Source organism: Eublepharis macularius, chromosome 11, assembly GCF_028583425.1.
Source record: "Eublepharis macularius isolate TG4126 chromosome 11, MPM_Emac_v1.0, whole genome shotgun sequence".
Lineage (NCBI taxonomy): Eukaryota > Metazoa > Chordata > Lepidosauria > Squamata > Eublepharidae > Eublepharis > Eublepharis macularius.
This window is the reverse complement of record NC_072800.1, coordinates 64,493,793-64,520,974: the sequence shown is the minus strand read 5'-3', so window position 1 is coordinate 64,520,974 and position 27,182 is coordinate 64,493,793. Positions and strand designations below refer to the sequence as shown.

Here is a 27,182-nt window from a genome sequence, read left to right as displayed (position 1 = left end):
TTCCTAAAACAGATTTTCTTTATAATGTTAAAAATATACATGGTATAAATTTTGGATGAACAGTGTTTGTACATAGTGATTTCCAGCAGTAAATATATTGTTCCATATGGGGAAAGAATCCAATACTACATGCAATAGTAAGCCATAGTGTGTAACACCAGTGAGTGGAACTATTAGCCTATTATTGATTTAGCTTGTGAGGATGAGTGTTTAAAAAACGTATATCCTACTTTTGTCCCTAATCAAGCCCCATCACAGCTTATTATATTTATCTCCCCTCTTCCGTTCTCACAACAACAATCTTGTGAAGCAGGTTAGGTTGAGAGATTGTGATGGGCCTAGGGTCACCTGGCAATTTTCCATGGTAGAGTGGAGATTCAAACCTAGTTGTCCCATGTTCTAGGTCTGACACTACGGCTATGCTATGCCAGATGACTTTATCATAACCTCATTAACTGGCTTTTCTCCACTGAAGTGCTCTCTAGCCTAAACCAAGGATTATGCTGTAATAAATTGATCATGTTGCAATCCTAAGCAGAGTTGCTCATCTCTAAGACAATTAAAGTGGACTTTTAAGGTGCCAAAAGCCTTCCTTTTTGTTTTGGCTTTTCTCTAGTTCCAGAGTTATTGTAACAAATACGCACAGAGAATTCTCTTATGGATTTATTGGAAATGGGAAGTTAGAAGTTCTACTTTCATCTGCAGCTGTGGATTGCATTTGTCATGAAAATCATATTCCACTGGCTGTCCATTTACTAGACCCCTATTTACTAGCCCCCCCCCCAAACACCACAAAGCTATAGCCAGCTTCAAATGTGACAAAATTTCTTCATAAAAAAGGGCTTTTATGCATGTGTAGATATTTCATATTTACATATTTTTGGATGCCATTGCCTGTAATGTAATGTTTGAAGTGCTTTTAATATTAATACAAAAATATACATCTGAAAAGGAACAGAACAGGGAGGGAAGTAATAATTCAAAATAATTGTTGCTATGGCCTGTTGGTTCATACTCATTCAGAGTTGACATACTTAATTTGAAAATCTGATGTTCAATTTCAAGACAGGGACAGGGACTTCCATAGTAACATATAATTAATTGAAAAAAACAATATGACCTTATACTAAAATTCATTTAAAATTAATAGTGTTTGATAATATTAAGATCACTTTATTGCTCTGGCACCTAGTGGTTTGGTTTAGAGTTCATGTTGGTCAGAAAGAATGAGGAGATCATTCAAATATCAGGGAAATGTTTATCTACCCCCACCAATTTGACTGGGGCTATTGTGTTTACCACTGTTGCAGCCCAGGAGGAGAGGACTATTGTGGGGAGAGTATCTCCCTCCCCTGACCCTTAAAACTCCTTTTGGCATATCGGAGATGCTGTGTATTGGTGTATTCTGGGAAAAGTAGTCCCAGGAGGCCTGACCGATAATGGCAGGCATGTGGTTGCCAGGCTGCAGACAGCAACCCCTAAGAGGAAATGCAGGACATCACCACACCATTCTTACATCAATTCCAGAAAAAAACAGGAAGTGACATGGCAGATATTCTAGCATTCTGCAAAAACTCTATAGTAAAACCATACAGTGGCTGCCATGTCATGTCAGGTTTTTACCAGAAGCAATGTAAGTGTTCCAGCATGCCACTGGTGCCCCATTTCCTCCCGCTGGTGCCACAAAGCGGGAGTCCTGGCAACCTTAAGGCACTGTGGAACTACATTGCTCAGCTTGCAGCAAGGTACAGTGCCCTGGATATATCAGAAAGTGGTGCCAGAGAAAAGAGATAACATTTCCCTACCTATATTGAGCAAACAGCCCCAGCCAAAACAGTAGGTGTGGGGAAGAGGGGGAAGAGATAATAACAAAAATAACCAAAAGGAATTGGATTAATAACAAATATAATGAAAATAAATACCTTTTGAAAAAATTTTAAAAAACTAAAAAAAAATTGTGCAAGATAGGTTTCTATGTTACCCAGAGCAGGTCAGAAATAGTTTATAATTGTTTTCTCCAACCCCAGAAATAGGAAGGAATATACATCCTCTGAGGCAGAATGGGAATTAGATGATAACAATTTAATTGATGCCGAGAATGGTGGTCTTTACAGAGTAATTATATAGTACATAGTTCTGAGTCATTTTTAAATGCGCCTCAGTTGGTCATTTTTAGCTATTTGCAATTATATACAAGTCACAGTACATTGACTAAAAGTTTACACAGAAGACCTGCTTAGGTTGTTGTATGGCTCGCAGACGTGTTTGGGTTTCCTCTCCCATCCCTGTCGAATTGCGGTGAGTGGTCTGTCTATACACGGAAGTATCAGAACAAACTTTATGACCAACACAATGCAAGGGATAATGAGAGAGAGGATGTAAGCAGCAGGAAGTCCCCATGGATACGAACGAACGTGCAAAAATCTCTTTCCACCATAGACGAGCGTATGGGCAGTGCACAAAACAAGTGTAAGATAGCCCAGATAAGACTGTGGGATGAAAAAGAGAAGAAATAGTTGTAAAATAGCCATTTATTTATTCATTATATTTTTCCTGCCTTCCTCCAAGGAGTTCAAAGTGTGCAATGGAAACGTTTTCTGTAAAAGCAGTAAGGCCCTTAAAAGAGGATTCCACAAGTGCCATCAATTATTCTCAATTGAGCTAGACTAAAATTTCCTGTTACAGGCCAGATCAAGTTTGAGGATGTCTTAGGCCAGCGATGGCGAACCTATGGCACGTGTGCCACAGCTGGCACGCAGAGCCCTCTCTGTGGGCACGAGAGCCAAGTCGCCGATCTCTAGGTCCAGGGCTCATTTGGAGGGGGAACGCCTGCAACGGTGTTCCAGTAGCTCTGAGCAGAGATCACATGGGTTTTGGCCCTGTCCACATGATTCCTTTTCCTCAAGGCTGCCTCCCTGCTGCCCGTCTCTTTAGCAGCAGGAAGTGGAGGCAGCAGCGAGGCTGCTAGGGCTGGCTTTCTAAAGAAGAGTAAGCTGCTTTGATTTAACTTGCTTTACTTTCAGTCGTGGCTCTTGAGAGAGAGAGAGAGAGAGAGAGAGAGAGAGAGAGAGAGAGAGAGAGATGTTAATTAGTTGGGACAACTGTATGAGTTGTTTTTTCTTAACTAAAACCTCAGTATTCAGGTTTAATTGCAGTGCTGGCACTTTGAAATAAATAAGTTGGTTTTGTGTTGCAGTTTGGGCACTCGGGCTCAAAAAAGTTCGCCATCACTGTCTTAGGCTGATAATCCTTACAATATCCTTCTGCAAGTTTCACCAATGTCAAGAATTGTGATGCATTAGTCAAAGGCTTTATTGTGCTGTTTGCTTACCAGGATAACTACTTATGCACTACAGTGTTTTTGAAGTTTACAACTGGAATCATATGAGCCAGACCTTCAGATAATTAGCCCTGCAGGGCACTGTGTTCCTTCTTTGCATAAGATAGGAAGACATGGCGTGAACAATAGCAAAAGATTGGCAGGAGACCTACATTTATTTAAATTATTTCCTATGCCAAAGGTGGCTTATGGCTTTTTTAAAAAAGAAAAACAATAATGAAACTTGTATAAAAATAAGATTTTAAACCCATAATTTATAGTAGCACAGGACATTTATTACCCAGAAAGCCTACTATCTATTATAAAAGAATTTAGAAAGATCCCTCAGTTTCCTCTAAGAATTTACCTTGTCCGCTGAAAAAGGAAATGGCTATGTTTATTTACACATTACACAATTTGGGCCTAGAGGCCCTAACTACCACCATTCCAACAGCCATATCACATCTACAGTTAGTTCCCCACTCACAGACTCTTCTAGGAGGCAGGTGGCCTCATCCCTCCAAATTAACCCGTTATTAACTGTATAATCCTTGTGTATACTACAACATCAAATTAATCTGCCATGAGCAAATAACCTTTACAAAATGCCCCCAGTTCAGAAGGCAGGAATAATAATGGAAGATTGTTCTAAAAACGGAAGCAACGGGAAGGCAGCTGATGTTCTAGGTGCAGGAACCAGGAGAAAAATCTTTGAAGATTACCTCAAAAATGGGTAAACTAAAGTTTGTGATAGCCTTTTTTTCCTCCCGCTAGCACTGGTTCCACTTCAATACCGTGTAAAATAAAATCAGCAGAAGTAAAAGAACCCTATCACTTTAGAGGCTGCAGTCCTGAGCACATTTAGTTGATGGGAGTAAGTCCTATTGAATTTGGTGGATCTTACTTCTGAGTAAATGTGCATAGGAACACAAGAAGAGACAACACTCTGACTTCAGGTACTTACCTGAACAAACCGAAACTCTCTCCAGTTGACACTGTTGCTGACGGAGGGCAAGGATGTAATTCCAAGCAGGACGAACAGGAAGAAACCCAAGATACCCAAAGCAACATAAGAGTCACTAATCCAGCCCTGAACAGTATTAAATGGATCTGTTTTGTTGTTAAATGCCTGAGGTGAGAAAAATTAAAAACAGGTTTTAATTGTAACCTAACCATAACCGGTCAAAAGATTATCTTGATACTTTTGCAAATTTATATCATCTTTGCCTTGAGAAGGATGGAAAACTGTACCCGATAGAGTTAATAGTTGATTGGGGTGAAAGGCTGAGCAACAAAGAGTTCTCCTCCATGGGGACTGAAACTGAAGGCTTGGCCACATTGGTTTCCATCAGTCATGGGTAATATACAATGGAGTACGGGAAGGTTGGATAAGATGATTTAGGTGGCGGCAGGAGAATTGTGTGCTGAGTACATATTTCAGTATGTACTGAAATGTCTTTAATACTCCAAAATAATGTAGTTAAGAATTCAGAAATGTTATTGTTATCTTTGCATTTAGAGGACATGGATAGAAAGGATAGAGTAATACTGTACTATATGATAACGGTGGCAAGAACTTTGTATGCACAATATTGGAAGAAAGAAGAAATACCGAAAACTGAAGAGTGGATACAAAGAGTGCTATATATGGCGGAAATGGACAAATTAACAAGGAAACTGAGAGAGCAAGATCCAAAGGAATTTTTTGAGGACTGGGGGAAATTGAAAAAATACTTAGAAAAAAGGTGGGATGTTAAAGGACAATTATGGTCTTTTGAGTGTTATTAAGTAAGATAAGATATAATGTAAATCTTTACCATTAAGTTTAAAATGACAATTAAGAGATAGTATTTGTAACAAGAAACGGGGGGTTGCAGTGCTGTTGGAAGTCAGCAGAGGAAAGGGGGTGGGGAGCGGGTGGGGAACACTATATCTTTAGGGGATAATTCGTGAGTAAGATGTAATAATATTATATATGTTATGTTAACCATCCAATAAAAATTTTAAAACGAGAATTGTGTGCTGAGCTATGACACTTCCAATAAAAAACCAGAAGTGACATAGAAATTGGGATCTTTATGATAAACAGTAGGTAAACTATAGAGTTTACCATAGCGTTTCTAACAAGTCCTAGAGCTATTCCATTTTTTTTTAACCAGAAGTGACATAGCACCACAGCTGGCATCATGCCCCCCATTTCTCCACCCCATGATGGCCTCAGACTCTGAAATGGATCTAAAAGGACTGGAAATGCCCCAAGGCCCCAGGATATAATCGGAAATATGCCAGGGCCTTGAGGCTTAGATGATTGCCATACCACTCCCATGTGGACTAGGCTTTCCTCATCATTTCCCTCAGAAGTCCCTGGGCAAGTAAGGCAACAGCAGAGAGAACACTATCCGCACAAAATGGGGTACATTACACATTGTGGCTTTTTATGTGGTTTCAGTAACAGCAGAGGTCACCCAGCAGCCCAGGGCTCTGTAAATAGGGCTGTCAAATATGGCTCCCTCTCCCCCACCTCCTGTTGCCTGCTGCCATTCTGATTGGTGGTAGGAGGGAAAAAAACAGAAGCATCATGTGTGGGGCTACATCATTTTTGATAAAAACCCAGAAGTGACATAGGGTAGCTCCAGGAATCACTGGAAACTATGTTTCCTATAAAGCTTTACCACCCTCAAGGCTGGTGATGAAATGAAAGAAAAGACAGCACAATGTCAGCTTACCTGTTGAAGAACATAAGAGTTAAGCCTCCATCTTACATAATAGCGTATAGGAATGACCAGTGTATACAAAACATGTAGGAAAGCAAAAGCCAAGGCAACCAGTCCGAGCTGTTTTCTACAGAGCATCCACTTGTCCAGCCAGTCTGGGAAGCGCCTGTATTTTGTCCCTCTGTATAATTGAAGGATAGCAGCAAAAATCCCGGGCAAGTAAACCAAAGCAAGTAGGATGAGTGCCACAATGGGGCAGACACGGTTTGGAATACTAATAGCTATGAAAAAGGAAAAGTCTTTGTTTTTCACAACATAATTGTAGACTATATCACGGATCACACTGTAGAAGAAGAAAAATGCACTGATGGCCAGAGACAGATAGATGGGGTATTTCCACATAGGGAACAGCTGCAGAGGGTAATCCTCAATTTCTTTTGTTGCTAAGAGAGATCCTTTATCCAGTGGCGTAAGGCCAAGGCTTCGAACAATATCCATCACTTTTTCTTTTGATTTGCTGTCATTACCACAGACAAACACCTGCAGCAAAAAAAATAAAAATAAAACAGAAATATTTAGTGTTATAGTATACCTAACTTGAACAAGAATCTTCTTGTTCTCATGATAAAATGGTTTCCATTTATTGTTGGCTCTTTGGAGCAGAAAATAAAAAAAATACCTTCAGACTTTTTATAGGTAATTAGACTGAAAGTCTAAAGTGACACAGTTCACAAGGTTATCATAAACAGTTTATGTAGAGAACTCTAGAAATATTTAGCACTGTATATGAGTGGAAATCTGAATTTGTAATGGAGCTTCCACTTTATCTCATGCTGCTGCTTTTTACATACACAGCCTGTAGGGCCACCATTTGTTTCCAGAGATATTCTTACCTGTCTGCTTGCATCCAGTGCACCCGACTGTAGAGCCCATGCGGACACTGAGTTAAATGCTTTTACCACTTTACTCTCTGGTATCAGCTGGGCAAGATATTCAGCATTGGTTTGAGGATACTGATTTATTTTGAGGTTGTTGCTAACGTCCACCAGCACTTTCCCACTGAGCATTTCCTTTAGGGTTTCGAGAAAGTTGTAACATGTCCTGTGGATTGCGAGGATGATGATGTCAGACATCTCTGCAGCTTCTGCGTGGGGTAACACTGTGGCTCCTGGAGGAATCAGACTGGAATCCTGAGGGTTTCGGCTTCCGAATACTATAGAATAGCCACACTGCATCATCTTCTGTCCTAGAGATCTTCCAAAATCTCCTGTTCCAAAAATACACACAGTCTGCTTCTTATTAGGTGCATCTTCAACAAGTGGGATCGGAGAGGAGGAGTACTTCTCCATTTTGGACAAAGATGAGGTTACCTGTTAGAGTACAAAGTACATATTAAAGCTCTTTTAAAAATTTTACTAAAAATAAAGGTATCTGGTAGCCTATTCCTCCACATGCACTGGTATTTGAAAAAGACCCCTCCCCCCCCCGCTTCATTCAAAAAATCATTTATCAGTGATTTACAGATTAGTATAGATGGACGAGATCCCAGGCTTACTTATATCTACAAGTCCTATTGGCAACCATGATGGCATCTGCCAAATAATACAGTGAAAGGTGGTTCCCTGGGTATTTGTTATGTGCAGGGCTTTTTTTCAGTGGGAATGCAGTGGAACGGAGTTCCAGCACCTCTTAAAAATGGTCACATGGCCGGTGGCCCCACCCCCTGATCTCCAGACAGAGGGGAGTTTAGACTGCCCTCTGTGCTGCCATGTGACCATTTTCGCCAAGGACAATTCAAATTTTAAAAAACTCCCCCCTTGTTCCAGCTGACCCAAAGTGACATCATTGTGCGGTCTTGAGTTCCACCACCTCTTTTCCCAGAAAAAAAGCCCTGGTTATGTGACACAATTTTATCAATAGACCTATCACATACTTTTTGCCCCTTGAAAATGCCAAATAAATTAAATACTGCAGTTCTGACAGTAGGTTTCTTCTTGGTTTCTTCTTCCAGGATGCAGAGAATGGATAGGTCTAATGGACAGATTTCATATAGGCACTTTCTTAAGCTGTTTTCTCCACTGTGTTGGTTGCTCAAATTATGTCTCAAGAGGGTTGCCTTCCAGGTGTCAGTCATGAACTTTTGTTCTCTGAAGAATTCCACACTCGGCTGTGACATCATCTCATTTAGCTGCACCCTGTGTGTGACCTGTGTCTTTTTTTCACCCCACCCCCACCCCAATGCGGGATGTACATCATGTGTACTGGTACAAAACCAGGAGGACCAAAAGAAGCCTGTAAAACATACATGTACGCACACACACACACACACACGAAAAGTGGTAAAAAGATTATGTGCTCTGCTCACTTACTTCATTATATTTTTAATACAAAGTTGTTTGGGCAGAAATTGCTGAAGTTCTATACTTCTAAACATCAAACACATATTTGACCCATTTGGGACAGCCAAGCATTCTTGAAAGTTATTCTGCAAAAGATATAACTAGACCTCTCCAAGGATACCATCTGAGGAGGGGTTGAAGAACATCTCCTTAGTGTTTGTGTTCAGTCTCTGAAAAGTGAGACAGAGTAGTATATTTGTCATGCTAGAATAACTTTCTAATGATTCTGGTGTCCTTGGAGACTCAAATGGAAGAAACTGCAGAATTCTCTTTTACAGATATTCCTGGGTTTCAGCACAAAACACGAGATGCTTGCGTTACATGACAAGTTGCTCAGAAGTTAATAAATTAATACATGCCCCCTTGTATTCCTTTTCATAAATGTCTTGATTTTGTTTGGAACAGGCTGTTAGCCATGTTAAAAGCAAGTATCTAGAACTGGAGTAGTGGTTTTTACAGACGCCTTGGGAATCTTGATCCCTAGAATCTTGGCTCAGACTCATTCATATTTACCCCATCTACTTCAATTTACTATGTTTCCTCTCTTCCCAAGGGGAGGCATAAAAACAAATAGTTTTATGTAAGAATATATTGCTCTGTGCTTGTGCAAGAAATGAAGGGATGCACAGCTCTAAGGATCTTATAAGTATTAACAGACATAATCAGTGTTTTTTTAAACATATTGAATCCATAACATGTATTTAGTCAATGTAAATTGCTTGCAAATATTCTTCAATGCTCCGCTAATGGTGCAATTCTAAATGAACAAATTGAGGAGGAAACTCCATTGAACATTACATGGGCCCTACTTCCAAGTAAAAATGCATAGATTTGCACTGAAAGTTACATTTGAATTTAGTGGAACTCATGTGAGAATGGCTATATTCAGCATGAATCCAATGATTTTTAATAGGTAACTTTAATGCAGCAGTATCATTTCTTTACAATAGTTTATTCTGTGTTGGTTTAGGGAAAATAAAAATTCTGAACTCACCCCCAGTTGGGAAGAGCTAGAAATTTAGGAGTGTGTAGACAGGATTTTCAACCACTAGGTGGCAGCATGACTTTATTTGGCTGTGCTATGGTTTAATGCGTCAACTTGGCTATATATTGCTTTTTAAAAACTGGATACTAAGGAAATATATTTGGTTCTCTTATGGGGAATAAACACTCTAGAAATACAATAAATAAGTAAAACAACATTTACTGTGCACTGTATTTTTTTACTAAGTATAGCTCTATCATCTCACTGTTTCTGCAAAAATGGGGGTAAAAAGGGCTGAAGATAGTGGCCAGGAATATGATGGTATTTTTTTTCTCAAGTGGTGAAGAAGTTGTGAGGTCTATCAAGAATGCAGTTCTGCCTCTTTTTTTCTGAAAGCTCCACTCAGATCTCCTGCAGCATTAAATGTTTGGCGTCCCCTCCCCGAACACATCCGAGCGTCTCTGTGTTTAGTTTTTTCTCTGTGATTCAGTGGGAGCTAAATGCAAGTGCTAAGTCTGGGTTTCAATGTGACACTGACTGAGACCAAACACATTGTGCATGCTGTGCTGTGAACATATCCCTGGAGACATCCAGATTTCCTAAGAGTTTGTGTTGTATTATTCTACATTTTTACCCACTGTTTAGGTAAGCGTGCCAGGATGGCATATTTTAGATCTCCAGTTGCATGGAGGCTTTTTCTTTGAAGTGGGCTGTGTGCTATTGATATTTAACCTGATGGTTATTTTTAATGATTATATATACTGGCAGCTACTGAAAGATAAGGGGGGTGGGATATGTTTTAAAAAGAACTATTAATCAGTCCATCTCACAATTGCTTAACCAGGTACATTTGCATTTTGACTTTCATCCAAGGACCTCGTTTCTGTGTTTCAGGCTCGCAGTAGCCCTGTGAAGGACAGCTTGAGAGAGGGCGATGATTGCCCAAGGCATGCCGTGAACTTGAGAGCTGAGTAGGCAATAGAAAATGTACTTTTTTAAACATCTAAAGCCATCACACTGACCATCATGCCTCTGGTGACTGTAAAATAAATGCATTGGATTGTGTTGTTGGTTTAGCACATTGGTATTACCCAGGCCGTCCTGTAGCCCAGTATTTGCCTGGTCATTTTAAATTAATATGTGATCCATCAACTCTGCAGTTTTTTACAATCTACAGCTCTCTTCTCTGCCCATTCTCTTCCAGTTTTTCTTTTCCTCTTGGATGCTGATTGAATAAAATGGGACTTAAACTTTTGAGTAGCCTGCTCAGGATTGTTCTCTTCACTACTTAAGCTAGGCTTATCATTTGCCCAGTGGCAGTGGGCAATCTCCCACACCTGTTCTTAGTCCCCCATTCTCAATAATTTGAAGAATGGGGGGGAAGGGAGGCATGGATGGTGAGTCTCCAAGGATGTCCTCCAATCGCTATAGTAATAACAAGTGAAGTCATATCCATTGACCCTCCACATCTTTCATGCCATTCTAGGAATTTCCCCAAACTCTATGGTAAAGACCAAAGAAACTGGGGAAATTGCTAAAGCACTTGATAGTATTGACCTACACTGTGTAACCCTCCTTGAGTCTCAGTGAGAAAGGCAGACTATAAATAACGTTGTTTTTTTTAAAATCGCCCAGAAATAATGTTGCATTCCCCTGCAACTACCCCCTTCCCAAGCATTCCACCCCCAATTTCCCAGCATTAGCTGTCAACCCTAAGTGACAACTTTGTTCTGGCTAGAATCTTTCCTTCTTTGGTACACATGTTCCTGAAGCCCAAGCTTTTTGCTAGATACCTCCCCCCACCCTCAGCCCTTTTGCTGGGAACAGCCTTGACTAGTGATCCCCTCTGCTTCTTGACTCTTCTTTTACAAAGAGCCATGCTCCTGTTCTAACTTCTAGCAGATGTGAGACAGTACCCCCAGCCACTCTGAAATACTAGGGCCGTTTCCACACATCCTTAAAGGGATGTGTGGCTTTCCCCCTTCACTCCACACGTGTCCGATTTCAAAATGGTAGAAGGCTGTTTGCCTTCTGTTTTGTCGGTGCCTTTGCCGAGAATGCATTTTCCTGTGGTTCCCAAAAAGGTGCCAACAAAATGGAAGCCAAACAGCCTGCTACTGTTTTGAAATCAAAGTCATGTGGAGTGAAGGGGGAAAGCTGGCAGCATTTGGTGAGTGGTCTGTCCCTTTAAGAACATGTGGAAATGGCCTAGGTCAGCCCAGCCAATCACTACAAAAAGCTACTCTATCACTACAAAAAGAATCCTCAGTATAATACAATACAGAGACTACTCCTTTCTAGTTTCCCTCTAAAAATGGAGGTCAATGTAGAGGAATGCCCCAGCATTGGTGTGTTGCCTATGACCACACCATAGCCCTGATGTATCATAAATTGTACGACACTTCCCAGGGATTAAATTCTGTACAAAGTATTTATGTGCTGGAGCAGCAAGTCTGGAAACTGGGAGTTAACTGATACATTGACATTAGGATAAATCTCTGTCTTAAACCCATTTCTCAGAGGGCGGATTGTATTTTATGAGCAGTCTGTCATTTTCTTCTGTTGCTGTCTGATAGATGAGTGACAGTGACAAATAAATGTCTTAAGGAGGGAGCTCAGTGCTGGCAGCTCAGTGTGCACGGCTCCTTCCAAATCTGTGCAGGCCAGTTAAGTTTGATAGGCTAGGTATGTGGAAGCTGAGGTCAAGCTAAACCAGCAGGTCAGCAGTGGGACAGTAAAACAGCAGTCGGACAAGAGAAGACTGTCCAGAATTTGAAACTGACCATACCTGAAAGGTTATTTATAGGGCTCAGTGATACATTCAGGTAATTTGAAACTTTGGATTTGTCTTATCCTACTCTTCATTATCTGGTGTTCTGATGAATAATGAATTGAACAGAATTCTCCCATATCGAGATGCAACCGGCATTTGGGAGGCCCTTGCTGAGCCATTGTGGCTGGGGCCAGAACTTTCACCCTGAAGACCAACCCTGATGGTACCACTGATAGGGCTTTCTGTCAGAAGATTATATTGGGAGTCAATTTGGGTTAAGTACCTCAGTGGTACAAATCCTATGGCTCCAGAATGTGGCTCAGTATGGAACCAAAGAAAGAAAATCAAATCGTGAAGTTAAGGCATGTTAAGGGTGTGTGTGTTAAATGTTAGAATACCCAGTATGTGAAGAGATCCAGAGGAGTCAGCCGTGTTAGTCTGTAGTAGCAAAATGGCAAAGAGTCCAGTAGCACCTTTAAGACTAACCAACTTTACTGTAGCATAAACTTTCAAGAACCACAGTTCTCTTCTGAAGAAGAGGTTAGTCTTAAAGGTGCTACTGGACTCTTTGCCAGTATGTGAAGGGCAGGCAAAGATTTTTATAAGACCAAATGGCTTACTGATGCTTTACAGAAAGGGAAATGATAGAGGTGAACCATCGCCAGTGATGCAAATGCCAACTATACCCAGATTTATATAGGATATATCCTGTCTGATTATACATCAGAAAAATACCTTATTTTTATTTTCAGGTATATTCAGACATCTAAAGAGGTATTAGGGATTCTTGGGAATACTGGTATCTGGGTCTAATATATTTCTGGAAATATTTGGGAATATACAGGGCTGGAATTTTAAGAATTCAAAGTCTATTCTTTTCCCCTTTAATGGGGTTGCCAGGCAACAGAATGGATGGGGGAAAGCATCACCTCATCAGGCCCGGAGGAGGTAGCTCCTGTCCAGCGTGAGCTATGTGCAGGGCCCATGAAAGCTGTGGGGCTGATTGGCTCCTGATGCCTTCTTCTTTTCTTCCCTCCTTTGTGGCAGCTGGGCCCTTTCCCAGTTGGCAACCCCTATAAGTAGGATGGAAACAGGAGTCTTGTTCAGAGGTCCTTAGAATTGGACCCCTCGGTTCCAATTTTTGTGTCATTTAGTTGAAAAATAGCCACTGCCTCTGCCCTGAAAAACATCCCGCATAGAAAATTATGGAACCCAATTAATTCTGGAATCCGGGAAAAATCCAAATCTGAATCTTGAAATGGTATAGAATCTGAATACCACAGCTTACCAGTATTTACCCCAAAATACAAATCTGAAAAATATCTTTTTTTTCAGCTGTACATCCCTCGATTTATGCAGTAAAACAACAAGCCAAGGTGTTCCTGTAATTGTGAGGCCAAGACTCCGCACTTAGTAAAAGGGAGATATTGGATCCCTCCTAATATTTCCTTTGAAGATTGGGATATCAAAATAAAATGTTGCATGCTTGTCTGGGAGACAATTCTACATTTTTAGGTTCAAGGAAGATGGGTACAATTTATTTTGCATGCAGGATCTACTTTGAGGAATGAACGGTGGTGTTTGCTTTGTAGTGTACACTGTAGTGTAATATCTCAAGTGATGCCTCTTGAATGCTGCACTTTACTAAACATTTAAGGCATATGCATGACCAAATATAATGGCAGTAGAAGTACTGGTAGATTTCCCCCCCTTTTTAATATTACTGTTGCTAATGGGAGAGATTCTCTGTGCACTTAGGCCCACTGTTCACATTCATTTTTTTCACATTCCTAATATGGATCTATTATGTGGCTCTTTGCCCCTCTTCACCCCACACCTCTCTGCTTTTTGTTATAAACACTTCTAAATGCAGTGCCATGTGGTAAGATTTGGCATTTATCGTGACCTGGAGAACTTTAGCTTTTAGCTTCTGTAGTGAAAAGGCATAGAAACACAAGTGACATTTTTGACAACTTTCAGAATAAAGAGGATGTCATAAGTTCAAGAAGACGAGAGCAATGTATACATGCCTTGTTCTGCCTCATACACTAAAAGTACATTGCTAGACATAAAAACAAAAGGCCTTCTCAAGTGCATCTTATTGAGTCTCATTTATCTAACAGAATTCTTACTTTCTCAGATACCTGTGTAGTTTTCCTAAGTGTGAAAATAAACAGCATTTTTATAATCTTTTTGGGATTGAATTTTAAATTACACAAATTTATCTTTTCCTTGTTCATACCTCATTTATCCTGTTTTTTCCCCTCTCAGTACCACTACATCAGGGAGATATATACCCAGCTAAAAAGGAAACAAAAAAGCGTGTCATGAATTGGAATGATGTTCTATTACAAAGCCCTCCAGAACATCACAAACAAATATCAAGAATGGGTAAAAAAAACCCAGAATTTTAACACAGCAAATTATCGCTGTAATTTATTTTTTAAGGAAATGAGGTTCTTTTTCTTGGGCAGATACTTTCAGCAGAAAGGTCTGTGCTGTGAGTTTTGACACAGCAGATAAAACGAATTGTTAGAGGAGATAAATCCTCCCATGGAGAACGCACAGCTATTCTGCTCTTCACATCTCCGCCTTTTATCAGGAGAACACTAAAACTGCCTGGAGCTTCTGCGGACGTATGAGGCAGAGGCCTAAAAAGATGTGCTTAATGTTGTCTAAATCATAACAAAGTACTGAGAGAGCTGCAAATCTTGCCACCTCAACCTGTTCCCATAAATACATAAGACCAGGCTTAAAAGTTGAGTCATTTCCTTTGCATTTTCAGGGTTGTTGAACTGTTCAGAGTTTAAAAGTATCAATTGTTAATCCAGTCCAGTCAAGTGCACAGTGAATTAGAAATGAGTCCATAAAATACTAGAAGTTTCTGAGGTGGAGCAGAGCTTTAAGAATAGAAGACTGATGGAGGAAAAAATAGATATACCTTTGACACTGGTAAAGCACGCTGCTGGCTTGTAAGGGATACAAAACAAATAATGAGGGTTTTTTGGATCAACTTCTCTTCATGTGACACTGGGCAAGCTTTTGCATTTCACAGAGGTCTTCATCAGGTGGATTGGTGGGCCAGACCTTGTTAAGTGCTGTTACTAATGTAGCCAGGCTCCTTTAATATCAGTGGCAACTACAGGTGTGCATAACATCAACATTCTTATGCACAAACAGATTGTATGGAAAGTAACAATTGACCTTCCAACAATTTTTTGCTGTGATAAGAGAAATTGCTTAAAACTGAGACTAGATAACAATATTTGATTTATATACCACCCTTCAAGACAACTTAATGTCCACTCAGTGTGGTTTACAAAGTGTGTTATCCTCTCAACAATCACCCTGTGAGGTGGGTGGGGTTGCAAGTTCGGAATTTTTATTTGTTTCATTATGCTGCAATTTGGGTATTTTTAAAATATAATTCTGAACTGAGTTTCTTATCTAGTGTGTTAGTCAATTAGTCAGTTTTATAGTTTTTAATATTTATGAGCAGTAACTATCCTCTTCTCTGCCAACTACAGGTACAGCTTTGTCAAAAGTCTGATTGGAGCTCAGTCCAAATCATACCCTGTAGTGTGAGCTGCAGCATAAGGCATCTTGAAGTTTCAGGACACTCTGCTCCACTTCTGCACAGAAAAAAAGTTTTCTATGGAGTGTGGTGGCTCAGCAAATCCTGCGCAAGAAGTAATTTCCTTGATGTTGCAACAGACCATTGTTGCCAGCTGTTGCTGGTAAAGTCTTGACAGCAAGGCTCTTGACACTGCCTGACGTAAGGCACTTGACAAGAAACATTTCTCCCTAGGACAGAAGGACTCATGCAGAGGGGTGAAGGCATCAAAACAAAATAGGAGTTGCTAGTCAAACTCAGGTCAAAATCACATGTGAACTGTAACGTGCAGGAAGGTGGAAAGGCAACTGTGAATCAAGCTTCCTGCATAGCCATCAATAGATCTAGAAAACTGATAAGGGTGTATTAAGAATTGCCTTTGTATTTTTCATGCTTATGTATCAGCAATAGGGGACCAGCCAAAAAGTTCTTTCAGCAGCACATTCAGGCTTAGGCCCAGTTGCAGCCGTAAGATTAGCGATCCCCTCCTGACCATGGTGAAAAGACATGGAATGTACTGCTGAACTCTGTGTTTTCTTCCTCCTCTCTGCAAAGTCCACTCTTTGGCTGCTTCCACACACGTTGGATAATCCACTTTCAATACTCTTTATTTGTAACTGATTTTCCATGTGTGGAACAAAAAATCCACTTCCAAAGGATTGCTAAAGTGCATTGAAAGTGCATTATTCAATGTGTGTGGAAATGGCCTTTGTCCAGAAACTGACTTGGGGCAGGAGGGGGTGAAGGCTGATTTTGTACCAGCCCCTCTAGAAATCTCTAATTCCCTTCTCTCCAGAATTTCAGAGGGCATTTTGGGCTGCTGTAGGAGAGGGAATCAGTGAAAATTCTCCCACCCTCCATACTTGTATGTAGGGAAATCCTAGGTGGGGGTCCAGCCATTAATTGTGTTAACACTGCATGTTCCTTGATTAGGCTTGACATTTATCCCACTTCGGCCATTTTCTGCAATTAGGAATTGATTCATTACTGTTTTGATTGGATCTTTCTGTATCTGCACCCCATGAGCCTCAAACCTCTCTTGTGATCCATTTTGTGCAACAGCTGTATCTGCCGCGGTCCCTTTCACTGAGATACTAAATGATCCAGAGCAGGTCTTTCTGTCAGAGCCGGATCTAGGGTTGCCAGCACCCAGGGCAACCCAAGTCCGGCTTTCCTTCTGAGCGTGCGCGCACAGCATGACATCATCATGCAGTGCCAGGAGGCGTGCCACCTGCGTGGCTAGCTGGCCACCCTGGCACACGGTGAGTAGCGGAGCTGGCAGTGGCAGCGCGGGCAGCTGAGCAGAGGGCTGGGAGGCCGCCCACGCCATTCGCCTGCCCTGCTGATGGGGCAGCCAGCTTGCTGCGCACTCCCTGTCCTGTGCCTGCAGCAAGCCAGCCGCCCCATCGGCAGGGCAGGCGAATGGCGCAAGTGGCCTCCCAGCCCTCTGCTCAGCCGCCCGCGCTGCTGCCGACACCGCCAACTCTGGCCTGCTCCTGGCAGCTGGCAGCCGCACCTGGCGCCCCCACCTTTAGCAGTACTGGGGGCAGACTACCCTTCCTGCCTCCCACTGTCAATCCGGCCCTGCTTTCTGTGCTACAACTTCATCTCCTGCCCCTCCTTTATAACTTTTGTTTACTTTTGTTGTGCATTTCATATGCATCTGAGGAGGTGAGGTCTGAGTTAGGATAACTTTTATTAGTCTTTAAGGTGTTACTACATTTCTATTTTATTCTTCTGTCCCTGGTTAGTGTTGACTTGTGTTAGCCACGATGGTCAGGCTTTATATAAGACTTTGGAACCATGGATAGTTCAGATGGAGGGCATTTTCACATGCCCAAAGCCTCCAGAAGATCATGTGAAACTCATGGCATGAAGTGCCTTCTTAGTGCAATTTCCCGGCACAATCCTCTTTAATGGCATGATTTCTGATGTCATCGCACCATTAAAGGGGATCATGCCGGAAAATTGTGCTAGGAAGATGCTTCATGCCATGAGTTTCGCATGATCTTCTGGAAGCTTACAGGTACATGTGAAAACGACCATAATTAATGTTGCTAATAGTGAAGGGAGGATTCAGATGGGGGAAGGAGAGCTTAAATTCCAACCATGCTACTAATCTCTCAGCCATAGTTAGAAAGTTGCGAACCACATCCTTTAGCAGTAAGTGAAAAGGGTTTGAAGTCTGTGTCATGGAAGTAATGCTGACATGATTTAACATTTTATATCCTTGCAAGACACCACACCAGTTCACTGGGAATCATGGACTTCAGCCCTATTAAATGGGGACAAAACCTGCTTTACATCTGAAAAGGAAGAATAGTTGTGTGTGAATTGCTTGGGCTTGTTTTTGCTTTCAGAAGACCTGTATTGCAGCTCTACGGTCTCCCGTAGAAGTGCATAGCCTCCACTGACTATGAAATCAAGGGTCCTTTTGCTGGTATTGTTCTTAAATAAGGCATGTCTCTATTAAACAAGTGGCAAGATATTGATGAAGGCCTCTTAACGTACAAAAGTAGTTCTAGCATTTTGAAAGTGAGACTGTAAGTTGGGACTGATCTTTCTAACTCCTTAAGAAGTTCTAAAGAGTTGTTTGAAAGAATATCTACTCAGAAGTAAATCCAGTTTCATTCAGTGGGGCTTACTTCCAGAAAGTGTTCTTGGGAAGTGCAGTGTTCCGGGATACTCTTGGGATTGCAGCCTAAATACGTCCCCCCTTCCTCCTCCTTTGATTTCTGAATGGCTCAGAAAACATGCTAGCAACCACTTTCCTTCTCAGGGCAGCAGCTGTTCCTTGCACACATAAAGGAAGACTTTTTAATATGTATATATACTTCTCCTGCTTCATTATTTCTGGAAATAATTCTCTGGCTTCTTCATGCATCTCTTAAGGCCTCAGAATAACATAGCCTCTTGTACTCGGAGATCAAAGACATTCTTCTGTGACAATCTGACAATTCACTGATGGGTAGAAACCAGGAGAGCCGACTTGGCTTTCTAGCTGGGGCTGAGATGATTAAGAAACAATAGGGCTTGTCTCTGAAGAGATCAGTCAGTAAGTGGTTGCACCTGGGTAACAAGTATTTCTAGAAAGGAAGGGAGAGGAGCAGCTGATTTCCAAGTGAGGAGCAGAGAGAAAAGAGCACTTAAGGGGATTAGTTGGATGGAGATGGAAGAGGCTGGTTTTTATCTAGGCCTAATTAAAATAGAGCCCTGAATCTACAAAGACAAATTGTGAGTTAAAATAGACTTCTGGTTTTATGATTATGTTTTGAACCATATGCACATACGAAGAGCCGGTTCACCAATGAAAGGGCCAGGCGTATAGACTCTCCATGCACAAAGTAGTGCTAATCCTCCTCAACTGCAAGTTGTGTGAGTGCAGAGTAGGCCCTGCCTGCCATAAAAAGTGATATATGGAAGCCACCGTCCCAATTTGTGATCTACCGCATGAATAGCTTATGCACAGACATCAACAGATCCAATTGTGCCTACTCCCTAGAAGAAATTAGGCTACCTGTGAGAGGAATGTATATCAGCAAGCATTCCCTCTCACAAAGGGTCAACTGCACCATGGTCTGGAAGTGGTGTGAAACAGCAGGAGTCTCATTTTACCAGTTCTTATTTAATCTTAAACCTTCACGTAATTGAAGTAAGGCCCTGCCTCTCTCTCAAGTCTTCTGCATGCAGTGCCTGATTTGAATGTGAGGCAAAATAATTTACCCCTGCAACTTTGCATGCCCCCAATATCTGATTTCAATGAGCCAAAGCAGGTAGGCATGCTTAGCATACCAGCACAACACCCACACAGCTACAGAGGTTTGGAGTGCTAAGGGCCAAAATAGACATTATGTGTGACATGAGTCAGGTTACAGGTGCCCAAGTCACATATTCATGTGGGGATTAACTTTTAAAAACCTCTCTATCGCTTTGCATGGCTCTAAATGCTGGGGGCAGGAGCAGAGGCTTTGGGCTTCATCCGTGGAATCACATCTGTAGGGCCAGTTTGCTCCTTCCCCGGCTCTTTGTGTACATCCTAATACATGTGGAACCTGACCTTGATAGCCCAGGTGAGCCTGATCTTGTCAGAGAAGCTAAGCAGGGTCAGCTGTGGTTAGTAATTGGATGGGAGACCTCCAATGAAGACCAGAGGCGGGCAATGGCAAACCACCTCTGATAGTCTCTTGCCATGAAAACCTCACCAGGGGTTGCCATAAGTCAAGTCTGACTTGAGAGCACTCTCCACCACCAGGACACATGGAGCCCGAGAAAGGGGGCAAACAGAGCCCTCCCCCGCGACTGTTTCTGCTGATGAAAATGGCACAGGAGGGAAACCTGAAACCCCTCCTTCCCCTCACAGTGTTCAGAGCTGTGCAAAGCAACAGAAAAGTTTTTAAAGGTTAGTCCTTGCATGGATGTGTGACTGAGAGTTGGGTTGGGTACCCATAACCCGATTTGTGTCCCACATAACATGTATTTTTGCCCTGAGTATGCCTAGCTGCTTTGCATGGGAAGCAGACCAGTTTAAGTGATATGATGGTTGCAAGGTAATGTGCCTTGGCAGCATTGTGTATGACATGGCTTTACTTGCGCTTAGAAACAGTGGAATTTCAGACTGCTGCTTACCTTCCCCTAACCTTGGAGAGAGATTCCTTACTTCTCTCCCAAACCAGAGGGCTTCAGAAGAGGTGTGTCCTTCTCTCACTTGCTGTGGTTTGGAAAAGTTAACGAATAGCTGGAATATTCTCTGGCTGTTGTTTCTTTTCACTATAAGCAGCCCAGCACTGGAGAACCCAGGTCAGCTCTTTATTATGCAAGCTGCAAAACAAATATCCCTATCCCAGTGCTTTTTTTCTAAAAAAATGTTTAGGGGTGCTCTCAGTTTGACTCAAGGAAATCACCATTTTATAGTTCAAATCGGAAAAAATAAATGCAGTTAATGGACAAAATTACCAAGAACATGCATTACCTCATATTGCACAGCTCACAATAACTTCCAGATTGGCATGAGGTTATGTTCACTAACATCTTCCCAACTCTTTGCGCAAAACGTACACAAATACACAAATTGGTCACTACCACCAGGGGTAGCAACAAGACTGACCAATTACTGTACTAGATTCCAACTACCAGAGCTCCAAGTGGCTTAGAGAAGACTTGTTTGTATTTGTCTGCACCCTAACGATCACCGATTATGCCAGCGATCTTGGTGGGGGGTTCGATGCTCAAAGACATTCCATTTTTTGTAAGACGAACAGCGCTCCAAGTGAGTTTAAATATAACTAAACATCTTTGTTGCCAACACATGCTACATAAAACTTAACAAATCACATAAATATCCATAATACGTTTGGAGTTGGTTTAGCGGGAATTCCAACATTTTAAATTTTTTACTTTCTCCCGTTAGAGTCACAAAATGTTTAGGGGTACACGTACCTCTGCGTCCCCCCAGAAAAAAAGCACTGTCCCTATCCCTCTTTGTGTGTCAGATGATTTTATCTCCCGGGAGCCATCTGGGACACTTAGAGAGATTCCAGGGAACAGGAATCTCTCTCTCTCTCTCTCTCTCTCTCTCTCTCTCTCTCTCTCTCTCTCTCTCTCTGTATATATGCATATGTGTTAACTTGTCCTGAGATCTGGGTAAGTCAATGATTGTTTGTTAGCTTTTTCCATCTTTTGTGGCAATGTACCGTCCTCTCCCCAGGACCCTTTGTACAAAGCAGAGTGTTTAAGGGAGGAGACTGGCGCAAGTTCCCTTTTTTGCATGACCATAAAATATGTAATCACTGTGGTGTTTCCTTGCAGAAGGGCCTATCAGTATGAGTCAATCCCGAGTAACAGAATATTGGGAGGCTCCTAAGGGACAATGTTCCTACAAGCAGGTCTCTGGTACATATTGTAACCACCCTCCCATGATAAATTAGGGATTCCTTTGGAAATGGCATCAAAGTTAAACATCCTGCAGGAGGGCAGAAGCCAGGATAAAAAACAATTCTTCCTACTTATTTAACAATTTCTTCAAAGAAACATCAGTGGAAGCGATTCTACGGATGCCCCAAAGAACTAGGTTCATTGCTCAGTTATTCTAACTGTTATCTAAACCCCTTTTTCTTTCAAAACAAATCCAATTTTCTGCCTTCCTGCAACTGATTATCCCATGGTTCCTTTCCAAGAAGTATAACATCTTCTTTGTGTGTAATATATGTAGAGTTTAAAGCAGTAGGTAATTAACTACCGAGGATATGAAACAAAAGATAAAAGTATTACTCGATAATTGTGAGTTGGAACAGAAAGAAATAGACTAAAATTAAGTAGAGGAATTCATATCCATGCCTGCAAATGCACAGAAGGCTCATTCACAGGGAACAGAAGGGTCACACTATATGTGGCATCTGCCCTGAGTTGGGCTGTGGTTCTCCACCCCAACTTATGGACAGATGTTACTCAGTTTGGTTCACAGGGCTTCCCACAACATGCCATGCTGCAATCACTGCATGTGGAGTCCCAGAACAGGGCAAACAGGGCCCTCCACAGCCAATTTAGCCTGGGGAACAAGTGCAGGGGCAGGGGGGGGAGCCTGAAGCCCCTCCTCCCCCTGCACTGCCCTCTCAAGACAAATTGGAGCCCAGAATGTTTCCTCTTATAAACTGGTCAGGGAATCCCAACCCCACTTGTGGCAGACATCATGTTTAGTTTGGCCCTCAGATGCTGGCTAGGGCCTCTGGCTGTCCAAGTGTTGCTGAAAAGACAGCTGCTGAATGCTGTAATGATCAGTATGGCAAGGGAATAAAGTCTGTATGGTCCTCGGCAGGACAAAATGAATGATGCCTGCAGTGGTACACAACTGGAACTCCCATCCCAGGGCCACAAACCAAGGGTTGGTCCCTGAAATTCTTTTCTGCAGAAAGTCCATTTGGGAACTATGTTTATGGCACTTTATATCAAGACAGCTCATCAGTCTAATCCATCATGGCTGCTCTTAGGTTCTTAAGGGTATCTTATGGCCGCATGCAGAAAGACTGACGTGGAACTGATTCGTATTTGTAATGGGAAAACCTACACTGTACAAAATGCCCCTCTTCTGCTTTCTCTCCCCAAAGAAAAACTATCAGATGTTAAATGTAAGCTTTCCATGAAAAAAAAATCTCTATGCAACTTTAAACCAACTTCAGTATATTCAGTGTTTTCACTACACCAGTGCACAAACAGCTGCTATGTTAAAAATGCCCCTTTCTATCATAAAGTAGTTTTGAAATAATGTCTCTAGTCAAGTGCTCCTTAGATTTATCAACTTGTTTTTCTAGTGCATGGAAGTGAGTGATTGTAAGCTTGCAATTGCTGGCAAATATTTTAGTATGCAGTTGGAATACTTTCTTTGTTGTTATTATTTCAAACTATTGTAAATCACCCCTATCATTCAATCTAGGTCCTTGGAAAGGTCGTCTTGTTTTTCTTTCTTTAAAATAATGTTGCTGTTTCTATTCTAATGCACCATTTTTGTTAGAAAAAAAGAATACAGTCTGAAAAATGTACATGCATATTTTAGGATTTTTTTTGCTATAGATATACAGGGAATACAAGATTTACAAACATCAAACCCAAAGAAGAGTACTTTCAACAATACCAAAGTGATACCTGGAGAAATGATGTGATAAACATTTAAGAATTAAAATTTGTACTGTGGAGTTGACTGAGATCCTTTTGCACAACAGCAAATTCACTAAAATGAGAAAATGTTGCTTTACATTTTCTGCCTCCATTTGACCCCCCTCTTAAAATGACCTAATGCAGCCAATGAGGAGGAGCAGGAGGTAGCCTCTGGCTGCTGCTGTTGAGTGGCAGTCAGTGGAGGAGAAACCCCCATCCTTACTAGCAGGTGTTGGAGATGATGGGAAGGTGGATCTGTGCTCTGCTGGCTAACCAGCAATGCCCAGCTGTGACCACCTGGTGATGCCCCAATGACACCCCACCCCCCGTCACCCAGTACTCCCCATCTCCTGGGTGCCTGTCAATGGTGGCAGTCAAGTACTGCCTCCTAGCCCATCTTGCCAACCTCATCAGTGGATTGAATGGGAGCCTCTCTAGTTTGCCAAGCTGGACATGCTAGTTTATGCTACCATCCTATGCCCGCTCATTGGGAGCATCCTATCTATTGAACAGCATGAATTGAATTGAATCATGCATCCGATTGGAATGCCGGGAAAGTAAATGAAGCATTGCTGAAGAAGGTGTCTGTCATTGCTAAGTTAATAGACCCCCCCCCTCATATCACATTAAAAAGTTTAATATCTGTTTTAAGTAGAAGATTATTATGTTAAATAGATGAAAAATGCCCATGGAATGAATTAGGGGAAATTCTATTTGCTAACTGCATTTTTTTTACTTCTTGTGGCATTGCAAACTGTTCTTTTGGTGTTCTGGACCCCAAACACCCAGTAGCCCCTTTTCAGATGGAAAAGTGAAGAGGAGGAGGGAGACTTCTAACTCTGTGCCCACCACAATTTCTCTGCTCCAAATTTTCCCTCCAGCAGCTTTTCCACAGCTGTAAAGGACTCGGCAGCTGCTTCATCCTGGAAGAGTTTTTTTCCCCTCCAGTCTCAAAAGGCCACTGGAGAATTATTCCATGCATGTATATATTCTAATATTTATAATTCAACTTTCCTTGCTGGTAGGGACCCAAAGCAAGTTACCACATCATTCCTCTCTTCCATTTTATCCTCACTGCAACCCTGTGAGATAGGCTAAAAGTATGTGATGGCCTGAGGTCACGCTGCTGCACATTTGAATGCAAACGCTGGAGCCGGCAAAGCGATTCCATTCCGTGTATCCATTTGAGGCTCGGGGAGGGGCTGCATTAAATCTGTGACTTACCTGACACACCCAGTCTTCTTCTGTGCTTCCCCCCTCCGTTCTTGAGCCCAGCTACAGCTGCAGTAGCATCTGGATGAAGGACCTGCAGAATCTTCCTGAGGCTTGGAATGGAGTGAGGAATTTGTTGGTCACTCTTGGACATTTATGAGCTGAGACGAGAGGCAGGAAAAGGAGGGGGAGTGGGGAAGATTGAGGATTTTGCAAGACTGTACCCATGAGGAAAAAACATTTCCCAGCAAGCGTTTTGGGGGAAAACCCAGCCTGCCATGGCATTTGCTGGGTGAGGTTCAGTTGCAGTTGCTTTCTCTTTTTTGCACTGGTGAGTGGCAGCCTTCTGTATGCTTGCCAGTTCCTCTGTTCTGGCTGCCGTCCTGTCTGAGGTTATGAGAGAGTCAGAGTCACTTTGCTGCTTTAGAGATGAGTGAAGAAATTGTTGCAACAGGATTGGCAGAATTAAGCCCCACCTGTGGTTTAGATGACAGGTGACGACTACTCTGTAGGAACACCCACCCATATATCGGGCTGGCTGCACTGAGTGACTCCTGCTGATGTTCCATTCACTCCCATTTCTCCAAGCAGTGAGAAGTTCCAGGAACGAAGGCTTATCAGGGTTGGGTTTCCTTGGAAGGAGAGAGTACTGTAGTCTTATGGTATAGAGAGGATTTCCTTGATTTACAAACAGAAAAGCAGAAGCATTTGATCCTGCACCCTCCCAGCGCTTCCTTTTACTCCTCTGCTGTGGCTGTCTGCTTCTCTACTTGACTGTCTCTTTGCCCAGTCTCCCACATCTTGACTCCTGCGCACGCAGCCTGTCTCCTCTCCCTTGCTGTTGGGGGCAGCGGGAGGTGGGATTATCTCCTCCAGTCCTGAAGGTTGTTGGGCAGAGCCATGAAGGCACATTGAGAGGCCATATCCACAGTCCTCAAGACACATCAGTAAGCCATCCCCTCCTTTTTGTCATGTCAGGTGAGTCACAATTAGGGGACACAAACAGCCCACCAATTCCAAGCAAACCCTCAGCTTGTTACTCTATTAATAATACCTGTATACCAGGCAAAAGGGATAGCCTTTATTCCAATAAAAGGGGTGAATGGCCTGTGGCCATGATACTACCATTGTTGTTATATAAACTCTAAATTCACACACACAGTGATCAGAGTATAGTGCAAGTGGTGTGAGCGCACATTGGATGCATTTTGAGCAGGCAGAAAAAAGTAAGCGCCCACATCCGCCATGCCCCCGACCACCCACGGGTTCCAGGGAGGGGGGCTGGCAACCCTATCTGAAGGGATACAGCTGTTTAAATTGTGTCCATAGTGTTAGGGAAGGTGGGTTCAGCTGTGCCATTTCCACACCCAGAAAAAAACCCTTAAGATGAGTCTTAAAGCAGCCTGGAAGAGGAGAGGCAGCTTTTCAATAATGGAAACAGCACAAGAGGAAGAGAAGAGCACCCACTTCCCCAGAGCTATGGCTGGGATTCAGATTACCCTTGCTGTTTTGGGGGGCCAGATTTACATATCTGGGGTTCCAGTTACGGAATTCTAGCTTTCTGTGTAGTTTGGCCCTGTTTTGGTATGTTAGCTTGAGTAGATGGTGAATTATTCTAGACAGCTTCCACCAAAATCCTTCTAAAATATTATTATAATCACCATTTGAAAGGATCAGATAAGAGTTGAAAATCTATAGTGGGATAAGAAGTCTTTTCAGATTCCTTTCCTCTAAAACAAACACACTCCTCAAGATATGCATTCTAGTGCAAAGGAAAGAAAGCACACAAATTCATAACAACAACAACAATAAAGAACACATTGCCTGTTGCTGTTGTTAGTATTATACTCCACACACCCTTTGCATTTTTATCAGCAATTATGAACAAGCAAATAATTTAGTTAACAAATTATCTTTTCAAGCAGATAAGCATTCACCTTTAGTGAAGGAGACAAATGTAGTGATGTTTACCAAGTAAGGAATTTTTAGTTGATTGATTAATAAATGACTTCTTTGCATACAATCAAAACATCAGTATAAGTGACTTCCTAAGATATATGAAAGAAATGAAATACAATTTACAGTTGAATAAACAGAAGCTACCTGAGAGCTAAAAAGAAAGATCATCATTAATATTCTGTTTTTTAAATTCCCCGTGACAGCGACTCACTGCATGCAAAACAGTCCCAAACGATAAGTGGTGGCTTACCTCGTAACCCCACCTGTTAAAATTGCCTTCCCTGATTAAAATTGGATTCTTCTGATTAATCATCCAAAGTTTTAAGTTGATTTACATGATGATTAAAGCTTACAACGCAAAAAGGAAATAATAAGCCAAAGATTTACATCGTTTACTCAGAGAAATTGGCCTCTTTATTTATTTATTTATTTATTTATTTATTTATTTATTTATTTATTTATTTATTTATTTATTTATTTATTTATTTATTTATTTATTTACTGGGCCAAATATTGATTGTTTAGATTTTAGAGACTTTTAGGGATTTCAGCCTTCTTTGC

The 27,182-nt window shown here is 41.7% G+C and overlaps 1 protein-coding gene across 4 annotated transcripts; it reads right to left on the bottom strand.

The window, feature by feature from the left end:
• STEAP4 (STEAP4 metalloreductase) lies at positions 1–25,053 on the bottom strand. 4 transcript variants are annotated; one of them, XM_054991411.1, is made up of 6 exons: positions 24,675–25,053; positions 13,120–13,263; positions 6,927–7,403; positions 6,046–6,573; positions 4,284–4,448; positions 1–2,489 (listed from the first exon to the last, which is right to left on the bottom strand). In XM_054991411.1, exons 2-6 carry the CDS (start codon positions 13,174–13,176, stop codon positions 2,220–2,222), a joined length of 1,497 nt encoding a protein of 498 aa, XP_054847386.1. In that variant the 5' UTR covers positions 13,177–13,263; positions 24,675–25,053; the 3' UTR covers positions 1–2,219. The 4 variants fall into 4 exon arrangements, with proteins under 4 accessions (XP_054847386.1, XP_054847385.1, XP_054847388.1 ...); XM_054991410.1 differs by lacking the exon at positions 24,675–25,053 and adding an exon at positions 14,433–14,491; XM_054991413.1 differs by lacking the exon at positions 13,120–13,263 and having other exon boundaries at positions 24,675–25,052.
• Between the last annotated feature and the right edge of the window lie 2,129 nt (positions 25,054–27,182).